This window comes from Lotus japonicus, chromosome 3, assembly GCF_012489685.1.
Source record: "Lotus japonicus ecotype B-129 chromosome 3, LjGifu_v1.2".
Taxonomy (NCBI): Eukaryota; Viridiplantae; Streptophyta; class Magnoliopsida; order Fabales; family Fabaceae; genus Lotus; species Lotus japonicus.
Genome location: NC_080043.1, coordinates 93,864,794 through 93,885,421, shown reverse-complemented (window position 1 = coordinate 93,885,421; position 20,628 = coordinate 93,864,794). Strand labels below are relative to the sequence as shown.

The window sequence follows — 20,628 nt, the reverse complement described above, 5'->3', positions numbered from 1 at the left end:
TGAGAGGATGACATTTTAGCCGATTTGAAATCAATAAATTATGGTATTTGTGATTGGAAATCTCATGAAAAAGTTTAATATGGATATAGTAACAAGTTATTTGTCGATCTTATAACACTAACTATTTTATTATTCATTCTTATGGTGTGAGTGTTATGCTACCTTTTGGGTGATATGTTCACTACAACATTTTTTTGCTTTTAGTAACACTGGTTTAGGCAACTGACAAAAAAAAGTGTTGTCTAAAAATGCATCATGAATCAATTCGTGCTTATTGTCATAAAGTGTTCATTTTAGGTAACATAGTTTTCACAACACTAAATAAGCTATGTGTATCTTATAAAGAATGTTGCAGGTTCTTTAGGGATTTTAATGATTTTCATAACCCTTATCATTTGCAACATATATTTGATGGAATCACCTATGCCATTGTTAAGTGAAGTTGTTCATGTAAGATTTGGCTAAACCTCTAAAGCACTCATGAATACCCGACACAAGCACGACTTGATGGCGCACAACACAATAACAACAAGAAACAGTGGTGGTAATAATTGGTAAAACATCTAGCACACCCCAAAATATCTTGATTCATAATGTGTGTCAAGTCTTATGGAAACTACTCTTTCTAACTTCTTTTCATGATTCATTTTAGGACTAAGATCGTTTTGTTTTTTTTACATGTATAGTCAAACATCTATGCCAAATTAAAAATAATTATGATAAATAAGAATTGATTTTTAGGCTTAAATTAAATATATGGTACTGAGAAAAGAAAAAAACAACTGTTGTGTGTATGAATCCTGCTGTATAGCACAGCCCATATAAGTCCTTTTTCCTGCTTCAAGTGGCACGTGATAGAAGCTGTGAAAAGTGCCTGTACGGTGTAGGCCCGATAAGCACATTAGTCAAACTTTGGATGCATGCATGAGGCCCTCCCTTATATTTATTTGCTAGTTTCGTATTTATTTTTGTGTTTGATAAGATGCCGCGCCTATTCATTAACAAATATACAATGAAACGTACGGGCTTAATTGTCATCTAGCGACAGCAGCCTCTGATTTTCACATGTGAAACTTTTTAATTATAACTAAACTGGATTATATTTTAATAATCTCTTTTTTAGCAGAAAGTATCACTGCCGTGACCAATTCATCAACATTTCTAAAATGTCCTTATTTTTCTTTATAACTATTTATATATGTGCTCTCACTTATTATTTATTTGTGAAGAGTGACATGAATATATATAAAAGTTTATCTTCATGTGTATATACAATTCCGAAATCACCCACACTTCAACTATTCACATGTATTGGCATCAATACAAGGAATTTTAAATCCTTGAACATGTGGTTGTGTATCTGGCTTTTGTAAATAAACCAAATGACAGAAAAATATGCCGTCTTTAAACAATTGAGAGTTTTATGATTGTGAGAGGATATTCCGAGGGTGAAAAGCGCATCTTCTTGGGACATCTTATTTTATTTTTTAAAATCGTATAAAAATATCATGTCCAATTATCATGGAGATTGCATTTTGAAAATCTTGGTTTAAGAAAACTAAATTATAATTATAGGGTTGTTTGTTCGGCTTTAAATGCATGTAGGTTTCTGAATAAGAATAATGCAACAGATTCTTTGATGCGTCAAACTTTTAGAAAAGATTCTCCTCACGGGTATCACTACACCAAAAAAGGGCTTTTACAGCGCTTAATTTCACCCTTTTACAGCGGTTTTAAGCGGGTTTAAACCGCTATAGATCTTACCGCTGTAAAAGACTTTACAGCGGTTAAAACCGCTGTAAAAGAATCCTTATTTACAGCGGTTTAGTCTAATAACCGCTGTAGTGAACATTTTTAACAGCGGTTTTATAATTACAATCGCCGTAATTCGTCTCTCTATTACAGCGGTTTATTGTGGAACCGCTATAAAAAGGCTTTTTCTTTTATTCCTTTATACCATCAGCTACCATGCTAGTTCAGCCATAAAATCAACAATTTCTAAAGCATATCAACCACGTCCTTAACTTCACCTATCTCTAAATCATAAAATTACAAACTATTTTGTATTTTATTGTAAAGTACAAAATTGTAAAGTACAGAAAAAAGAAATATGGAATACAGAAAAGTAACTAACCCATAAGCAAGCAAGGTCAACTTAAATATCCATACCTTAAGCACTGCAACACCCCCAGAAATCTTGGCTAATCTTTCTTGTAATTTTTCCTTGGCATAATCTGAAGTGACCTAATCTGTTTATCAAATTCATCACAATATTGAGAAAATTAATACACCTTCCCCAACTTAAGATGAATTACCTTCATATTGAACAATTCTAGCAGGAATTCAAAAAAAAACCATCTTCACTGTTCTGTCCTTCCATCTCACAGAAATATACCCATATAATTAATGTTAAACTTGTTAAAAACGCATTTGGCAAATCAACAAGATGAATGTGACTAGTTCTAAAACACAAGCACAAACACACACACACACATGGAGGGTTATACTCAAAAGAGAGAACTTATTTCTTACCTTGCCTTATTGACAACCTTGCTTGCTGCACTTTTTTAACCGAGTTTTCACCGGAAGCTGGACTGAGTCTCTGATCTGCAAACCACAAAATTCCCTCAGCAAGAACTACAAATACACAGCTTGCCTTTCACAGTGAGTATTAAAATTGCAAGACTGCCCTTTCAAGCTTGGCCATTTCACTAACAATTTGATTCTAAATTGGTTATTGTGAATGTGACAATTACAAAAAAAACTCCTGATAAACAACTTCAATCTGATTCTAAAAAGAACAGCTTCGAGCAACCTTTGCAGATCATAAAAAAATGTAAAAATTCCATCGTAAAACATCTACAATTTGGCTCTGTAATTAGCCAGTAACCAGTATATATAAATACTCATACTTCATCTTTCAGTTAGCTTCTAAACACATTTAAGCCCATAATGAATCAAGGGAAAAGAAAGATTTGGAGACAGCTTTTTATGTCCAAATATCTCACATGTTCCTCTCTTTGACCGCTACTCATAGCACAACAATCCAATCTAAAATGAATTTCTGGTTTATGCCTGCAAATGAAGATTACATCAAGTGACCACTGCTGACTGCAGCATTAGTCTCGTTAGCTGCTTATAAGTTGTTCCTCTTCTTCATCCATACACAAGTCACCAACATCATCAAATGATTCTCGATCTTCAAGAAAGCATCCACCCTTAAGATAGGATCATTGACATGAATATGGCTAACAGAATAAGAAAAACTTGCAGTATAAACATAAGATAGGATCATTGACATGAATATGGCTAACAGAATAAGAAAAACTTGCAGTATAAACATAAAAAATAAGCAGGGAAGAATCACAGTGTAAAATTCCTCCAATTTAAGGGTTGTTTGTTATAACTTTTTGAACTAAAAAGTGATATGACAAAGTATAAACTATTTACCAGAGAGGAACGGAAAAAGTTTGGATCACTTGCCCGAATGATTAGTCAGAACCAATGAGCTATGGATGGAGTTTTTAGCAAAACTGCAAAAACACCAACGCGTCACACCTAATTATAGAAATCTTGAGATTGTGTCTTCAATGTGAAAGGAACTACAGAAACCCTATCACAACAATTGAAAAGATGAACAAACCTATCACTCTAAAGGGTGACCCTTACACGAGAGCTTCTGAAACATTAATGGAGAAACATTCAGTAATTAGCATTCAGATAAGAGAACACCAGGTTAACTAGTTAGGGGGTTGAGGGTTAGTCTATGAATAAGAGTGAGTTAGAGAGCATTAATCATCTTCAGGGATCATTTGGGTTGGGACTTAGGGAGAGTGGCCGAGACTCTCGAATATCACAACAATCTTGTACATTTCTATTGTGAATAATATCAGGGTTCTTGTTCTTCTACTTCCCTGCTTCTAACTAACCTAACCGAGGGGATTCAGTTACCTATCACTCTTTCACAAAATTAAAGGAATAAAATAACTCTAGAATTGACAATAGAACAACATTGTGATTTCCATTAAAAGACAATAAGGAAGAACAAGTACAGCCCCCCACTAGAGCATAACCCGGCTACCACAAGTAAACACCATACTATACTTTCAAACAAGATTATATAACAACCAATGCAGCTAATATATTGATAATCAAATAGGAGACAAGATGATTGATTTCCATTCAAAAACCAAGACCAAAGAGCAAACACATACCTATCTGTTCACCATTTAACATATTGGCAACCCTCTTAGCAACTCTTTTATCGGTAAATTCGACCCATCTACTCAATCACACAGAAAAACACAATGATCAAACTCAAAACTACTTTAGCCAACAATTTCAATCAGATATCAATCCAATTCCAATAACAACCTTCCAAATAAATTCTAACAGGCTTAAATCAGAAACAAAGTAAACAAACAAACCTAACCTTCCACCACCGTGAGGGGCCAATGTGCAGGGGAGGAGGATGAAGAGGCGAGGCCTTCTCGCAAGGATGCGTTTGGAAGGCGTGGAGGAGAAATTGGAGTTGCTGGCCTTCCTCAGCGTTAACAGATCGAGGATGGAGAACCACTGACCTCAGTTTTGCGGCCAATAACCTTGAGCCAAAGTGTTGGACGATGAAAAACAAGAGCGGCAGCGGCGCGCCAGGGACGGTGGCGGCACGATGGGGTGTAGGGGTTGAGAGAAGGAGCACAGCGGTTGAGAGAGACTGAGGTAACACCATCGAGATAGAACGAAACTGATAAGGGTTTACGAGATTTGGGTAAAGTTATTGGGTTCTGCAATTTTACGAAATCAATTGATAAATATTAACAAATCGAAACAATAACATAAATCTTATCTGAGTCCAGTGGAAAGTGGTTTTGAAATAGCCTAAGGTATCCGGGTTTGAATCTCATATGAAACAAATTTAAAATCCAAGATTTATTTTTTACTTATCTTTTAAAGCGCTTACTTAAACGAACCGCTGTAAAAGCCTATCAACCACTCTGTGTTTTTGTTTTTACAGCGGTTGAGACCTGAACCGCTCTTAATAGGGAACAATTTTACAGCGGTTTATTTAAGAAACCGCTGTAATAGCCCATCATCCGCTCCGTGTTTGTGTTTTTACAGCGGCTGCCACCTGAACCGCTGTAAAAGGGGCGCTGTAAAAACTCTTTTCTGGTGTAGTGTATGGCGACACCCACTGTCTTCCGTCATTACCTCTTTGTGTTTGGATGATGTAGTTTTAGTTTCTGTTGCCTTTATTAGCTTTCCGCTTGTAAACAAATATGATTTTCAAAAAAATTATTTATTAGGAAAAACTATAATAGTTTTCAAGCAAGATATGTTAATTGTTAAAGACATTTTGCCCCTGTTTTTATCTGGATTTGGGTTGTCAGTTTTCTTATTTATGAGAGGGTTGTTCTCATGTGATATTATATATCTTTCAATAGTATTTTCAGCTTTAAAGAAAACAAATTAACTAACTACCAAAAACTAGAAATATTAAAATCCTTAATTTTGATGATGGTCCCTTAAGGGGGTGTATATCACCCACGGCCCCACCTAGTTTAACCGGCTTCTGGCAGATTGAAACGGCACGTCAGTAGGACAAAATAAGAAAGTGTGAAGCTTATGGTGTGTTAAGGATTGATGGTCACAGCTCATCTACCCACATCATTAGATGCATGCTTAACGCCGTGTTCAGATTTTGTAATTTGTGATAATGCACAAAAATGGGGAAATGGTTGTGTCAGATTTATACAAATATAATTACAATGTACAATTTTCAAGGAAAACAAATTATTTATATGATTTAATTTGATTATTTTTCCAGCTCAAAAGAGTTTTTAAAGGATTTAAGCATATTGTTTTTAACTATATAGTATATATATATATATATATATAGAATGAAAAGTGCTAATCTTCACCATTGGAATTCTGGCTGTTGCTTTCCTTTTTTTTCCCTTTCTTCTTCGCTATCTTTGCATGTAGCTTTTACGCATTTCCCTGCTGAATGGGGACAAAATTGCTTGCTATTTGCTAGCAAACTTGCTTGTCTTTCAGATTGGCTTCTCAATTATGGGTTTAACTTCTCATTTCGTACTTTTTTCATCAAAATCAACACGACACTTATCATGCATGTTACTTCTGAATTTCATCTAATTAAGAAACATCATATAGTGCATTATTACATCAGCAACGTGCATGTGTGCATTGATTTCAACGACACAAAAGCAAAAAAGAAAGTACAGAAGCAATAATAGGCCTCTGACCGGGCACGTGCTGCAATTACAAATCTGCAAACTAATCTGCCTTTGCTTACATGCGAGCTCCTTTGTTCGACTTACGTCAAAGGCAAGCCATTGGAAAAGCTTGTCAATGCAAGCAATGTTGAAACATTGAAGTTTATGCTCCGATATATATTCAGTTTTAGTCAATATATTTCCACACAGTTTATCGGAAATTTATTAATATTTACCGGAGGTTTTCGTTGGGGGTATATATTAAAATGCAATTGATTTTTTGTGAGGACTGAAATCCTGAAAAATGTATAAATGAGATATCAAATTAAGTTAATTTTCAAAATAAAAACGTTAAGAATAAATACTATTTTCAACCCACTTAATGTGATGATTTATATTTTGAAATGCATAGAAGTCTGGTGAGTTAAAAAAACAATTGCATTGTTCTTTTTACGAGGCACATAGACTACAAGTCTACAACAACATCCCAATTTCATTTAAGCATTATTTGTATGCGAGAAATTATTTCTTTCACATAGAAGGTGGACACATCTGAACAGAAGAGCTTCAACTTCATGATTATATTTATACACTCATAATTTATTGGGCCTAAATATACAATTGGGTCGAGTAGGACGTGAGTCAGCCCGCATTAATAAACAACTAAATCCGGGGCACACCACAAGTTGATCACATTATAATTCTATAGCCAGCCAATAAGAAAGACCGAATCAAACACAGAATGGATGCAAATGCAAGTTGCCAAGTTGCTCCTGCTTTTATATATTTCAAGTTGTTGTTGATCCATTATAATTTTTTTTTTGGTTATAATTTAACTACTTGTGCCAAACGTGTTGATATTTTTATTCATTTTCCGCTTTCTTTCTTTTTAGGCTTAATTTCAGTTTGGGTCCCTAATGTTTTAGAAATGTGCGGTTTACACCCCCCATGTTTAAAACGTGCGGTCAAGGTCCCTCATCTATCTAAAACGTGCTAACGAAGCTCTTCTGTTAACTTCCGTCAGTTGACCAAACGGAAATGGCTTTCATTAACTGACGTGGATTTTTTATTTAATTAAGAATTTTTTTTCCTTTCCCCCAAATCAACAAACCCGATTCCCCCCAAATCTAACCCTAATTTCACCCAATTTAGACCCCAGCAAACCCAATTACCCCCCAATTTTTTTCCATTCATCTCCTTCAACCTCCATCCATCTCCTTCTTCAACCTTCATCTCTCCCCAGTTGAACATCAACCCAGAAATCCAAATTGAAGACCTCACAATCATCAATGTCTCATCCTCTCTGTTCCATCTCCGTGCGCCTCTACTTCTCCACTCTCTGCACTGCCCGCCCTCTTTGTTCAGAGTTGCAGATCCGAGCACCACACCCCGACCCGCGCCCAGATCCGCGATTTCTTCCCTAAATCGCGTACAAATCCACGCGTCACCACGCACTAGCATCGTGTCCAAACCGCGTGCGACCTCTGGCGGAGGGAGGTGACGGCGGTGGCAGGATAGGCCATTCCAGTTGCAGGGGGTGGGGTGGTTGGGTTCCAATTGGAGAGAAATTGGAAGGGTCTGAGAGATGAGACTTGGCCAGGAGAAGGAAGAGACCCTCTTGGTTGAGACTTGAGAGAGAGTGAGAATGAGAGTGAGATGAGCACACTCAAAAATAGAAGCTCAAAGCCTTCCATGAGTTCCATCCATTATGATGTCAGCTTGTTTAGGTTTAACTGTTGGGGATAAATTTTTTTGGGTAAAAAATATTTTATAATAACACAAATTACACGTGGGCGCCACGTCAGTTAATGAAAGTCATTTCCGTTTGGTCAACTGACGGAAGTTAACGGAAGGGCTTCGTTAGCACGTTTTAGATAGATGAGGGACCTTGACCGCACGTTTTAAATACGGGGGGTGCAGACAGTACATTGTTGAAACATCAGGGACCTAAACTGGAATTAAGCTTTTTTTTTTTATCATTTGGTGCAAGTAGTACTACGATGTTTTGCGCATGAAAAGAATGTCTTCTAGAAAGTTCACTACTTTTTCTATTCTTTTTCATGGATCACTATTTTGATTTTTTATTTCTATTTATTTATGATTTTTAAAACTTTAAAAGATCAATAATTATGTTCTATCAATTTTACCTTAACTTTAGAATAATTTCTAATAATGATAGAAAGATTTATGAGTAAAAATTAAAAGAGATAAATAATATGTTTTTTAAGGATAATAAATAATATGTTAAAAATTAAGTATTTCATTTTTTATATATTTGTAAAAACTTATAAGGATACATATAAATATGGTCCATGTTGTCGAATAGAATTGTTTCCCCAAGCATACATGCCATATGTAATTTTAAAAAATAAATTAAACATCAAACCAGACTAGACTGTTGATTATGAGAGCTTTGACTTTAAACAAGATTGTGTGACGAAAAAACAAAGTCTATAAAAATTAGAAAGTAAAATGTTTTGTTCACACCAATTTTACATTTAGAGAAATAGAAATAGAAATAGAAAAAATATATGGGAAAGACATGATGAGCGAGTTTGCGCACGAATTAGAGTTGTGTATTCATTTAAATGACCCCCTCGACTTTGATCCGAAAATGATTGTATGGAAGTCTCCTTCCTAAGAGTTATGTTAGTTCAGTTTGTTTTTCAGGCCCTCCTCCTTCTATAAAAAAATAGGCATTTCATTTTTTTTATGCCTTTTTTTTATAAGTATGTGCACTGGGCAGATGGATGCGGGTACTAGTAATAACAGAGGTGATTCTTATGGAGAATTGGACCCAACGTCAAGAACAAAATCCATGGCCCAACACAAGTAGAGAAAAATAATATGGACTTGTAGTCTAGCTTGTATGAGATCGAGTCCAACCCAGTATCCAATACGATTTATGCAATAGACGGTTGAAAGTTTTTTTTTTTTTTTTTTTAATTTATGTTATTATTCATTTAATAATTAAAGATAATATTAATTTATATTTACTTAATTACCCACATATTCGTCCTCAATGATAGCTCAAATGGAAGAGTTGTGAGACATATGAGTTGAGATGGAGATGTCCAGTCCAGGGATCAACCCCTAACAGGTACAATTTACATTTCCAATATATAAAAAAAGATTATTCACATTTTCACATAGTAATTATCGCTTTCAATAAAGCTTACATTATTAAATAATTCAAAGGTTTAATTGGTTTTTGTCAAATTTCGGTATCCACCGTTGACAGCAGGTGATCGAACATCACCCTTATCATTAAGGAACAAAGTGAGGTAACCACTTTTGCTACTTATTTTTTTTTTTCTTTGAACATATAAATAAATGAGAGCTTCACCTCAAAATGATGTTAAACTGTAAACTAAAAAAAATTAGTTAATTAGTATATACTACAAATTTTTTCCAACTGAAACAAAAAAATGACTGCAACAAATGTCTAATTAATCTAGTGAAGTATAATTTTTTGATACTATAGTTTGTTTTTACTTGTTGTGTTCCTCTGCTTCCACACCATTACGAAGGGAACCTCTATCTTCATCTTCAGCAACTTCGCCACAGACAAAGCGCTCCACGTTACGTTTTATCTTGATTCTTCCATGGAGGAGGATCATAGAGTTTCGATCTTTGCTTGATTGGGCATAACGGAGCAAAGTGGGCAGTGAAAGCAATGCGTAGAGTGATCGGGTTTCTCGCTCAACCGCGATTCCTCCTTCTCTTCATTGTTCTCTCTATTTTCCTCATTTTCGCTTTCTCTGGTTCTAAAACGGTATGTATGCCCTTTAACCCTGAATCTTCTTTGCTGCTACAATCATGGATCTCATCTGGGTATCTGGATCGGGTTTCGTGAAATTGCTTTGTCTCATTGTTTACATTACTGTTAGATTGATGTTGTTTGGTTTCAATTTGTTTGCACTGATCTGAATTTGTAGGCTGAAATCGAAATGTTAGTTTTTGCTGTCTTCAAACTTCCAGATATGGAATAGGAGAAAAATTTGAACTGATAGAAAGTGGAGGATAGGGTAGGCTATGCCCTCTAGGCCAATTCTGTGTACTTATGCCTTGCATCTCAGCTTTTGAAGGAACAGGGTAGTTCCCTTTATTCTGTGTCAGTTTTAGTAAGGGGATATTCTATTCTATATTATAGGGTCCATGGTAAGGGATGCATTTAATGCTTATACTAGACTATGATTCAATAGAAACCTTACATAAACTGGTAGAAGATTTAGATAAGGATACTAAGTGTATGGCTGGAAAGATTTGACAATAATAGAAGAGGATGGTATTTTATCAAGAAAGATTGTAGGAAAAGAATTGTAGTCTCAGTGTAAGCAATAATGCAAATGTTGTCTTTATCCTTTTGTTTAAGTTGAGCTTGTGTTCATACTTTCTTTTTCCCAGTTTATTATGGACTTCCCTTCTTCGAATGTTTGTGAGAAATGTTAGGATTTAAGCCCTTACCTATACTTGGAACAATTTACGGATATTTTTTGTATCATTACGGCTGAACTTGCTTGTTTTATTGTTGTAGTAGCTCTGTATCTAGTACAGGCTCATAGATATAAGTTGTAGATCACATTCCGAGTATAAATGAAGTTCTTCTTGCCTGCTATATTATGTGTGACATGTAGTGCTAACACTATTTATAACACTAGAATGTTGTAGACAACCATTCTTGTTTATAGTCTGATTGAAATTTGATGGTTAGGTCATTTGTAATTATTTTTTTCCCACTTATGATTTCCCTAATTGTATCTTGGGTTCAGCAATAAAACACTTTTGCCTTTTCTAATGTAGGCCGAGGAGATAATAGAAGAGGAGCCCGAAATTACACACAGAGTATTCTTGGATATTGATGTTGATAAACAGCGTTTAGGTTGTTAACCAAATTTTATTTTATTTTATTTCATTATTATTTTTTAAAATTTTACCACTTGCTGCTATTATTTGATGTACTAAGTACCCTTTTTAGAAAGGTGTTCTAGAAAGATATAAGCAACAATTTATGCTCAGTTAGCATAAAAAGTGCTATTTTTTCTTTCCTGTTTGCTTTTAATAAGCTGCAATATGCAACAATTTCTGCAGGTAGGCTCGTGATTGGATTATATGGCCAAGTTGTGCCAAAAACTGTAGGTATGTGTATGTCATTGATCTTCTAATTTGGCTTCGTCTCATCTAAAGCGAGCCTTACTTTTTAATTAGATCAAGGAGTCTCAACTAAGGATAAGAGCATGCATAAGAAATTATGAATTTGTTTAAATCTACTCTTGATTTTCTCATTAATGGTTGAGATGTTTTACTATTCTAAGGGGATTTGCTCACTTCAGAAAAGCCAAACCTTCTTTTCCAAGTTCTTTAGTCTGTAACTTATTTGCTTTACTGTCTAACTTTTCATTTTGCATGAACCAAAGGTCAGCTTCTTTAGTAGAAACTATAATGTGAATAGATATTCCTTTTCTTTTGCCCTTTGGACATGGTGTCTAGACCTCAGTTGTTTCAATAAATACAAACTTATTACTGCTTGATTAATCTACCTCTTGGATATATATGTGATTTACATACAGTGGTTCTTATACAGCTAAACTCTTATTATATAATTGCAACTTTTAATGACTGAATTATTTTTGTCTGCAGAAAATTTTAGAGCTTTGTGCACAGGTAATTGTAGTTTCGTCTTTGTGATATTTATTAATTTATCCCCCTTTAGGTCCATACCCTGATTCAGAGATATCCATATTGCGCAGGGGAGAAAGGTGCGGGTGCAAATGGCATAAAACTTCATTACAAAGGAACGCCATTTCATCGGATAATATCTGGTTTCGTAATTCAGGGTGGGGATATTGTTCATCATGATGGCAAAGCATCTGAATCTATTTATGGTGGAACCTTTCCTGATGAGAATTTCAGGATTAAACATTCTCATGCTGGTGTGTAACAATTTACAATTTTACATGGATTTGAGCATTTCATTTTGTCAGTATTATTTTTGTTCTTTAAACTTGATGTTTTTGCTTCATTTTGATGTATGTGGTTTGAGTTTTTTTCTTTTGGAATTTTTAATCCATGTTTGCAGGTGTTGTCTCTATGGCAAATTCAGGACCTGATTCCAATGGCTCACAGTTTTTCATTACCACAGTGAAGGCCAGTTGGTAAGCTACTTTGTCCTGATAGTGCATGGTTAGGGAATTTCTAGACTGGGTCTAGCTGCTTTTACATTGAGTTCTCATAGGTTGTAAAGAGTGTGTATATCACTATATTGTATTGTGAGTTACTACTATTGAATATGCTCATGTTGCCACCATCACTATTTAAGATAGGAAAATGTTGAATAGACATCCAATGAGTGTAGACATCTAGAGTAAGAAGATAGAGAAGTAATGAATGTGATATATGATTTGATGTGATCAAATTAGAGATAGAGAAAAAAAATGAGGTGTATATGGAGTGTCCGTCAATGTTGTCGGGATTGGGATCCTGCTCAGGTCAGAAGGGGGTGCTGAATGATCGTAGATAGTAGGATTGGGATCGGATCGTAAGAACCTACTATAAATGCATAACTATACTTAAAAATACATATATAGAAAATTACTTAGATGATGAAAATAACCAGATTTACATGACCTTAAACTAGAAACTAGAAAGAGGTTTGACAACTCAGGCGGGTCTCTATTTTGGGGCTGAAACCCATAAGCTCATTTCCAAAACCTTGGTCCTAGGATTGGATTGGGATCTTGAGATCCCGTCCCAAAGATCGGGATCCTGGACAGATCCTGCTCCCATGAGACCCTATGTGGGATCTAGATCGTAAAGCACCAGAAAGATCGCTAGATCATGGGATCCTAAGTTCCGGATCTTGACAACACTGATGTCTATATGTACTGTTTGGGTGTTTAAATATCACAGCTGTTTAAAATATCATTTTACATGCTAACTTTCCAGGTTGGATGGAGAACATGTTGTCTTTGGCAAGGTTGTTCAAGGCATGGATATTGTGTTTGCAATTGAAGGGGGAGCCGGAACCTACAGTGGAAAACCCAGAAAGAAAGTAGTGATTGCAGACTCCGGAGAAATACCCAAGAGCCGGTGGGATGAGGAAAGTTGAACTTCCTTGTTTTAGTGACTGACATTAGCATGCCTGGGTTATATAGTTTGTCACACTAAACCCCAGTTTGAGTAGCTGGATTTCATTTACACAACATGTTTGGCAAAACCATGATTTGGTTTTGTTGTGTCTGAACATGATTTCAGGTCTCAGACCATGATTTAATTAGAAAAAGTTTCTTTTCCTTTGAGTCAAATCATGGTTTAAAAAATACAATCCAAACATGTTAAAGTAAGGGATGCAATTTACTTGATAAGTGAAGAGTTATAACTATTGATTTAAAAATTGGTGGAGTAGATTTTAATAACTTATAGTATGTCAAAAAGCTTTGTTGGCATTGGAAAACCCCACTTCAGTGATGTCTATACCTTGCTTAAGGTCAGGACTGTGCACTATGTCTTCTGAAGTGCATTTCTTTTTTAGAGAAAAATCAAATCCTTTTACATATGAATATGATAGTCTTAGCAACTTTTTGGATATCTCATGTTCATCTTTTTGTGTCCACTGTCCTTTTTCTTCAAAAAGTTAATTTTTGTATATTTGTATTTCAGACTTTATGCTAACTATAAGTTAGCACTTAGCAACAAAGAAAAGGAAGGGTATTATGAGTGATTTAACTTTATTCTGTTTAAACAATATTAATTTTTTCTAAACTTAGTGTTACTCATCATACCCAAACACATCTTTTAAGCTTGTTTTCATCATGATGAAAAATTAATAATTTAATTGTAGAACATATTGGCGCTTAGAGTGTGTTTGGAAATTAGTGGTGCACATACTTGAACAATTTGGGTAGAAGCTATAACATCAAGTTTAACTGATCCACAGTCTTTCATATGTGGTTCCAAATAAGCACTACTCAGAAGGCTGGACAAAGAACTAAAAAACAGTAGAGAACATGCTATTTGTGAAGATTAAGATTTAAGCACTTGAACTAACGTAGAACTATCTTTCAAATGCCATTTTGTTTCCCAGATAAGTGCAAAGCCAGATCTATCTAGGCTTTCAAAGCATGTGAATTGCAGCTCATAGGATTTTAACAGATTCTTCTGATCTTAACTATGACCAAACATGCAAGCACGTGGATTTGTGGTTTCTGCCTTGCTTTGTCTTCATGTTTTATTGGTCTTGGCCGGTTTGGATCGTTTCTTTTTTTTTTTGATATTAAGTTTGGATCGTTCTTTTAGTACCAAAGAACTATCGACCCAAAAATAAATCAATTAGTTTCTGACTTTCTGTCACCATAACTAAAATAATATAATTACATTGTTAAGGATCATAAGAAACGTATAAGAGAATATCCTCCTCACAAAGAAATGAACTTAGTGCATTAGTTAAAAAACAAAGTGCTCTTTATGCAATCCTAATATTTCATAAACAGTAGTAATATGCTCCTCATGTGGTATGTGACACCCATGTTTGTGGCGATTTTAAATCCTTTTTATAAGGTAAAACATTATTCAAAAAACTGTAAAATCATTTGGTGTCCCAAGTGTCTGGTATTAATTAGTTGTTCACATATCATTAATGTTTCATAAATGAAGTCCAAAAGAAACATACTCCCTCTGTTCCTATTTATAAGTCATAAAAAACTAATTCTCTTAGATTAAGAAAAGTAGTTAGTAATAATAAATTTGTAAAGGAAATGATTAGCTTTTCTAGACTACCCTTATTTACTTTCCTATGATTTTCTCTCTCCAAGTTAATATTCAAAAAGTTTATCATCTATTTCATATTAAATATGAGGGTGAATTTGGAAAAAATTATTTAATGCTTCCTAGATATTAGGAAATGACTTATATTTAGGAATAAATATTTTTCAAAAAATGTGACTTATAATAAGGAACGGAGGGAGGGAGTATACAAGTAAAAACATCTTTGCTGACATGAGAATTGCTTTGAGTCTGGGTGAACAATATGACAGAATATTGAAATGTTAATCCTGATTCAAGGCTTGTTAGATCAGTGATTCAATTGTTTCTAACTAGTGCTCACTTTCAGAAGAAAACCACAAACACAAAAGTTTCAGAGTCAGTCACAATTTTTTGATTTCTGATTAGGATTTAACGAACAAACCTTAAAGAAAGGGTAAACGTCGTTGTCATTTGCCCAATACAGCGCCACCAAACAGCCACACTCAGCTGAAAATTTGAGTCCAATCTCATCACAACTCAGCCACCATTCAAACAAACACCTTGTCTGCACAAACAAAATCAACCTCTTCTTCTTCTCTTTCTCTTGAGGTATCAATCATGGTGAGTAGTGATGATCCCAATCACAAACCCGATTCTTCTCTATACGAATCTTCAGCTGCACAACCCTTTCTACCAAAACCCCATTACCCTTCTTCTTCTTCTTCTCCAATCGAAGAACACGATTCTCATGAATCAGAGTCAAACCAGCAATACCTTCACATCTCTTACAATCACGGTCCTCGTTCCTTCAAGGACCTTCCATTCCTCATCCTCTTCCTCCTCCTCGTCCTGTCCACCTTCGCATTCGGAATCTTCTCCATCTTCCACCGCAACACCACCTACTCCTCCCTCTCCTCTTACTCCTACGACTCCACCACCACCTCCTGCACCAAAAACACCACGTTTTCTTCATCTTCTGCGTCTTCCCCCAACTGGGTCTCGCTCAATTTCTATTCATCGTCTTCCTCGCCTCTCGTCAAGGATTTGATATGGACACTGGTGATTACCTTCGCTTTCAGCGTGCCCATGTGCTGGGGTTTGCTTCTCTTACTCAAGCATTACACCAAACAGCTTGTCTACGTTGCGATTCCGTTCTTCATCGCCATACCCATCTTCCTCAACGTGTACTGGTTCGTTGCCTGCACTGTCAGCACCTCTTGCAGTGACGCTTTTCCTCTGGCGTACAGGATTCTAGTGCTGGTGTTCATCTTTTTGGTGATTGGGGTCATCGTGTGGATCTTGGTGGTGAATTGGCATCGGGTGGAGCTCACGGTTAGGATAATCGGTGTGGCTTCCGACGCGCTTTCCAGGAATCTGGGATTGTTTGGGGTGCTGCCCTGTTTGACGATCGGGCTTGTGGTGTATTACGTGCCAATCGTGGTTTTCATGGTGTTTGCTAAGTTTAACGGCAAGGTTGTGCCTAAGGAGTATTCGGATGGCGAATATGGCTGTGTTTGGAAGGAGGATTCTTGGGTGTCTGCTTATTTTGCACTGGCAATTCTCACTATGTTGTGGTCTGCTGCAGCTATGGTGGAAGCACAGGTTTATGTTATCAGTGGGACTATTGCTCGCTGGTACTTCTCCAAGGACTATGAAACTTCCACAAGGAGTATTAGAACTTCTCTCAGGTTAGCATCATTTGACTCTTTTGTCTAAATGCATGTTTGGAAATCATTCTATAATTGAAAAGTTAATTATGGGAAGAAGCTTGTGTTAGTGATTTCTGGTGTCAGAATTGATTTTGAGAAAAGTAAAACTGATCCAAACATGCTATAATTATTCTTTATGCCTTGTATTTGTTTTGCTTGCTTACATGAATGATAAAATCCGTATCAGAGGGTTCACATTATTTTTAGGTGTCCTCCTACAAACATAGACAAAGTAGAAGCTAGTGATCATTGTCTTCTTTCATAGTACAAGCATCATGATATCTGCATAGTAACTCCAAATCCCCTTGTCCTTGGCAACGTTGCTGGCGTAATATCTACAACCTAATGTGAGATTGATTAGTTTAACTACATTTATGCGTTTTGATTTTATTCCAATGCATCACTGTTACTGATTAATGAGTATTTCAAAAATTTCTACTCCCATGTTAAAATGCTTAGCTTTAGAAACTTTTGCTTGATTCCAGTTTCAGTTATTATTAGTTGCTCATGAAATTTCCATAGTTCAAGATTGCTATTACCTTTGCTGTGGCTTGTTGCTTGCAATTTAGTGATTCCTCGTCGTAGCATAGAGATAGGAAAAGTATTCAGCTGGATTGAATGATTGTTTTGCATTTAGAAAGATATTAACTATGAAAACTTGGCTGGCAGAAATGCTTTTGGTCCTTCTTCTGGCACTATATGTTTGTCGGGATTGCTCATATGTGTTGTTCGAGTAGTTCGTTCTGCGGTTGATAATGTGAGACAAGAAGCTGCTCCTGGCATTGTGAACATTATGTTACGGTGCTGTGTGAATGCCTTACTGACAGCGTTCGATTTTCTGAATAAGTTTACCTTAAACTTTGCTGCAATAACTGGTGAAGCTTATTGCTCATCTGCAAGGATGACATATGAACTTCTAAGACGTAACCTTCTCTCAGCTGCTTTTGTGGAGACCATCTCATCTCGCCTCCTGGCTGGAATTGTCTTTGTCCTCTCAGCAATCTACACAATTGTGGTATGCTACTTTAATATTCCTCTTTTTAATGCTTGTGTTTAGTGTTAGAGATTTGCTACTGTGTGTAAGCTCTTGGTGTATGCAATAAATGACTAAGTTAACTTTTGATGGACAACTTGCTAATATCCTTCTGTTAACTTCTCTACATTTTCAATTAGCAGCCATACATAAATCCATAGTAGTCAATAGCGGCAAATAGCGGCTCTATAGCGGCGTAGCGGAGCGGAGCGGCTCCCTGCCGCTATTGAGATGAAATAGCGGCCAACTTCACAATAGCGGTCGTAGCGGCGCGAATAGCGGCCAAAATAGCGGCAGATCGCGGCCAATAGCGGGAAATAGCGGCGCTATATGAACGAAGGAGAAAATGACTCAAGCCCCTTCGTTTTAAATTGTTGGGGAACCTTTTTATGGGCATGTTAGGACTTCTCAGGGCCATTATAGGTCAAAATTGATAGAATTAAGCTTCATTCTTCATTCAGATTTGCAAATTCGACTTCTTTACCTTGCTTTTGAGAAGTTATTAGTTGTGTGTTATGGTTCAAGACTCATGATTTTTATTTCTATTATGAATGTTATGAATTTTAGGCAATATTTGACATTGTTTGCTATTTATATGTATATAGTATTAAACTATTAATGATATAAAATTACATAAAAAAATTCAGAATAGCGGCCATCCCGCTATGCGCTATCACGCTATCCCACTTTTGGGGCCGGCCGCTACGCGCCGCTATCCGGGATTGACTACTATGCATAAATCATGGCCAGTTTATGCTTATTTTCTCTCTTTCTTTGTGTATATATAGTGATAGGACACCTGGGCCAAATACTAATACCAATGATGACCCAATTTTAGAAGCATCGGGTGGAAGGCCCAGGACATGGAAAGTTTATACTAGGCGAAGGAGAGTGGGGTAAGGTGAGGGAAATGTGAGCTAGTTAGTGACTTGTGCCATGGTTCCCTTGATTCCAGGGATTCGAGTATTTGGGGGAGAGAGAGACTAGAGGGTAAGAATCATTCATGCTTTTGGTGAGTATTTTGCTTGGAGAGAATATCTCTCTGGTAGGAGTCTCAGACTCTGGGAAAAACTTCCGAATTGTAGAGCTCTTAAGCTCATTGATTACTCATTCTACATAATATACACTTTTGAGTTACCAGGTTCTATCATATAGATGTGAGGAGTTTCCATGATCCTCTTAGGTGAAAACTTCCTCAGGTTCTCCAAAGTTGAAAATTTATCTCTGCATATATATTAAGCAGGTGGGACCCTTAGAGTATTTATGAAGAGAGAGATAGACAAAATATTTCACTTGACATTGTCATATGGCATGAGAGGATCATAATACAACGAACGGGTCTTCTGAAACTTCATTTTCTTAGAGCATCTCCAATGGAGTTCTTATTTTGGGACCTTAAAATAAAATCTGGATCTTATTAGATCTCACCATTGGAGCTATCCTACATGGCATGAGATCTTAGCAAAAGCTAAGATCCGTGCCTTAGCTCAGGTACTCTCAAATGTGGGATCTTAAATAAAATAATATTTTTTTCTCTCTCCTTCAATACCATAACTAAAGTGAAAATTAGGGAGAGAAATAAATAATATAAATATATTGGGTACTGTGGGTCCAGTCAAAAGTAAAATAAGATCCCAACCACTAGAGTGAAATATGCATGAAGACCTTATGGGTGTCTTAAATCCTATGTGGCAATTTGGGCCCACAAAAATTGAGTTAAGTCCCAAAATAAGTTCCTACCATTGGAGATGCTCTTACAACACTCCTGGCTATAATGTCGTAAAAATGATATGAACTTTCTTGAAGTGGGAGGCCTCTCTTGGCTTTTGGGAAGAGGAGTACTACTACTAACAACACACTCTCTAACTCACTTTTCCTAGCACCATCTCTCTTACTAGTTGAAATTCATGTGTCCCATCAAATTAGGAATGAGACCCATATAATTTAGTAGACCCACATTAATCTCAACGAATACGAGACACTGTTGAAAAGAGAGCGTGAAAAGAGTATGTTGTTAACATTTCTAAAAAGAAGTATGTCGGTTTGTTGAGTCTCACATTGTCTAGTGATATGCCTTATGAAGCATTTCTAAATGGCAGAGCGGTCCTCATCTTTGTGCTAGTATTTCGGGTAGAGTTAGGCTCAACCTGAATTAATATAGTTATTTGGAGGATTTGTTATTCACTCTTATGTAATGAACTGTTACTACTTCGTTTTTTTTTTTCATTATTTTCTGTCTGTTCTATTTACGTTTTGTTTATGTATATGCAGGTGTGTGTTATCTTAAAATACGGGACCAATCTTGGGTCTGATTCATATTTTGTGGCTGCTATGGCATGGGTGCTACTCATAATAGTTCTGGGTTTCCTGGTGCATGTGCTAGATGATGTAATTGACACGGTTTATGTCTGCTATGCGATAGACAGGGACAGAGGAGAGGTTTGTAAACAAGACGTTCATGAGGTTTATGTTCACCTACCCATAAGTAGAAGTCTCAGACAATCCAATATTATTACAAGTACTCTAGGTGTGTAATGTACATAATTCTTAGGATTCAAAGGTTTTTGAATCATTGGATTGTTATTGTGTGGACAGTGTGGAGTTAGAATTGTCTGTTAGCATGTTGTGCATACTTCTGAATGTTTCTTCTATGAATTTTTGTTTCATAATTTTTACAAAGGGTAAATTTTTTTCCTAGACTAAGTTATGTTAACTTAATTTTCGGTGTAACATGTATCATGTGTATTTTGTTTAGGGGGGAAGAGGCAAAAGTTTAATTGCTAATAAAATTTTGTTGGAGGACCAAGCATAATTTGTATTACTTTTACAGTACTTTCTTAGCTTTCTCATTTTTGTATTATTATTATGGGTTAAATATGTAGTAATGTGAGTTTAGTCTCTCACTAAAGCA

The 20,628-nt window shown here is 36.0% G+C and overlaps 2 protein-coding genes and 1 long non-coding RNA gene across 3 annotated transcripts; 2 read left to right on the top strand and 1 right to left on the bottom strand.

Moving 5' to 3' along the window:
- Window positions 1-1,977: 1,977 nt before the first annotated feature.
- Window positions 1,978-4,272, bottom strand: LOC130743054 (uncharacterized). The gene is made up of 4 exons (XR_009021335.1): window positions 3,451-4,272; window positions 3,009-3,218; window positions 2,533-2,607; window positions 1,978-2,249 (listed from the first exon to the last, which is right to left on the bottom strand). It is a non-coding gene; the product is annotated as an uncharacterized LOC130743054 (long non-coding RNA).
- A 5,443-nt stretch (window positions 4,273-9,715) lies between these two features.
- LOC130747606 (peptidyl-prolyl cis-trans isomerase CYP21-1) lies at window positions 9,716-13,537 on the top strand. Its single transcript, XM_057600583.1, has 7 exons — window positions 9,716-10,008; window positions 11,037-11,115; window positions 11,325-11,372; window positions 11,874-11,897; window positions 11,984-12,166; window positions 12,313-12,388; window positions 13,179-13,537. Exons 1-7 carry the CDS (start codon window positions 9,910-9,912, stop codon window positions 13,339-13,341), a joined length of 672 nt encoding a protein of 223 aa, XP_057456566.1. The 5' UTR covers window positions 9,716-9,909; the 3' UTR covers window positions 13,342-13,537.
- A 1,765-nt stretch (window positions 13,538-15,302) lies between these two features.
- Window positions 15,303-20,414, top strand: LOC130747605 (uncharacterized). Its single transcript, XM_057600582.1, has 3 exons — window positions 15,303-16,663; window positions 17,354-17,699; window positions 19,989-20,414. Exons 1-3 carry the CDS (start codon window positions 15,594-15,596, stop codon window positions 20,250-20,252), a joined length of 1,680 nt encoding a protein of 559 aa, XP_057456565.1. The 5' UTR covers window positions 15,303-15,593; the 3' UTR covers window positions 20,253-20,414.
- The last annotated feature ends 214 nt before the right edge of the window (window positions 20,415-20,628 follow it).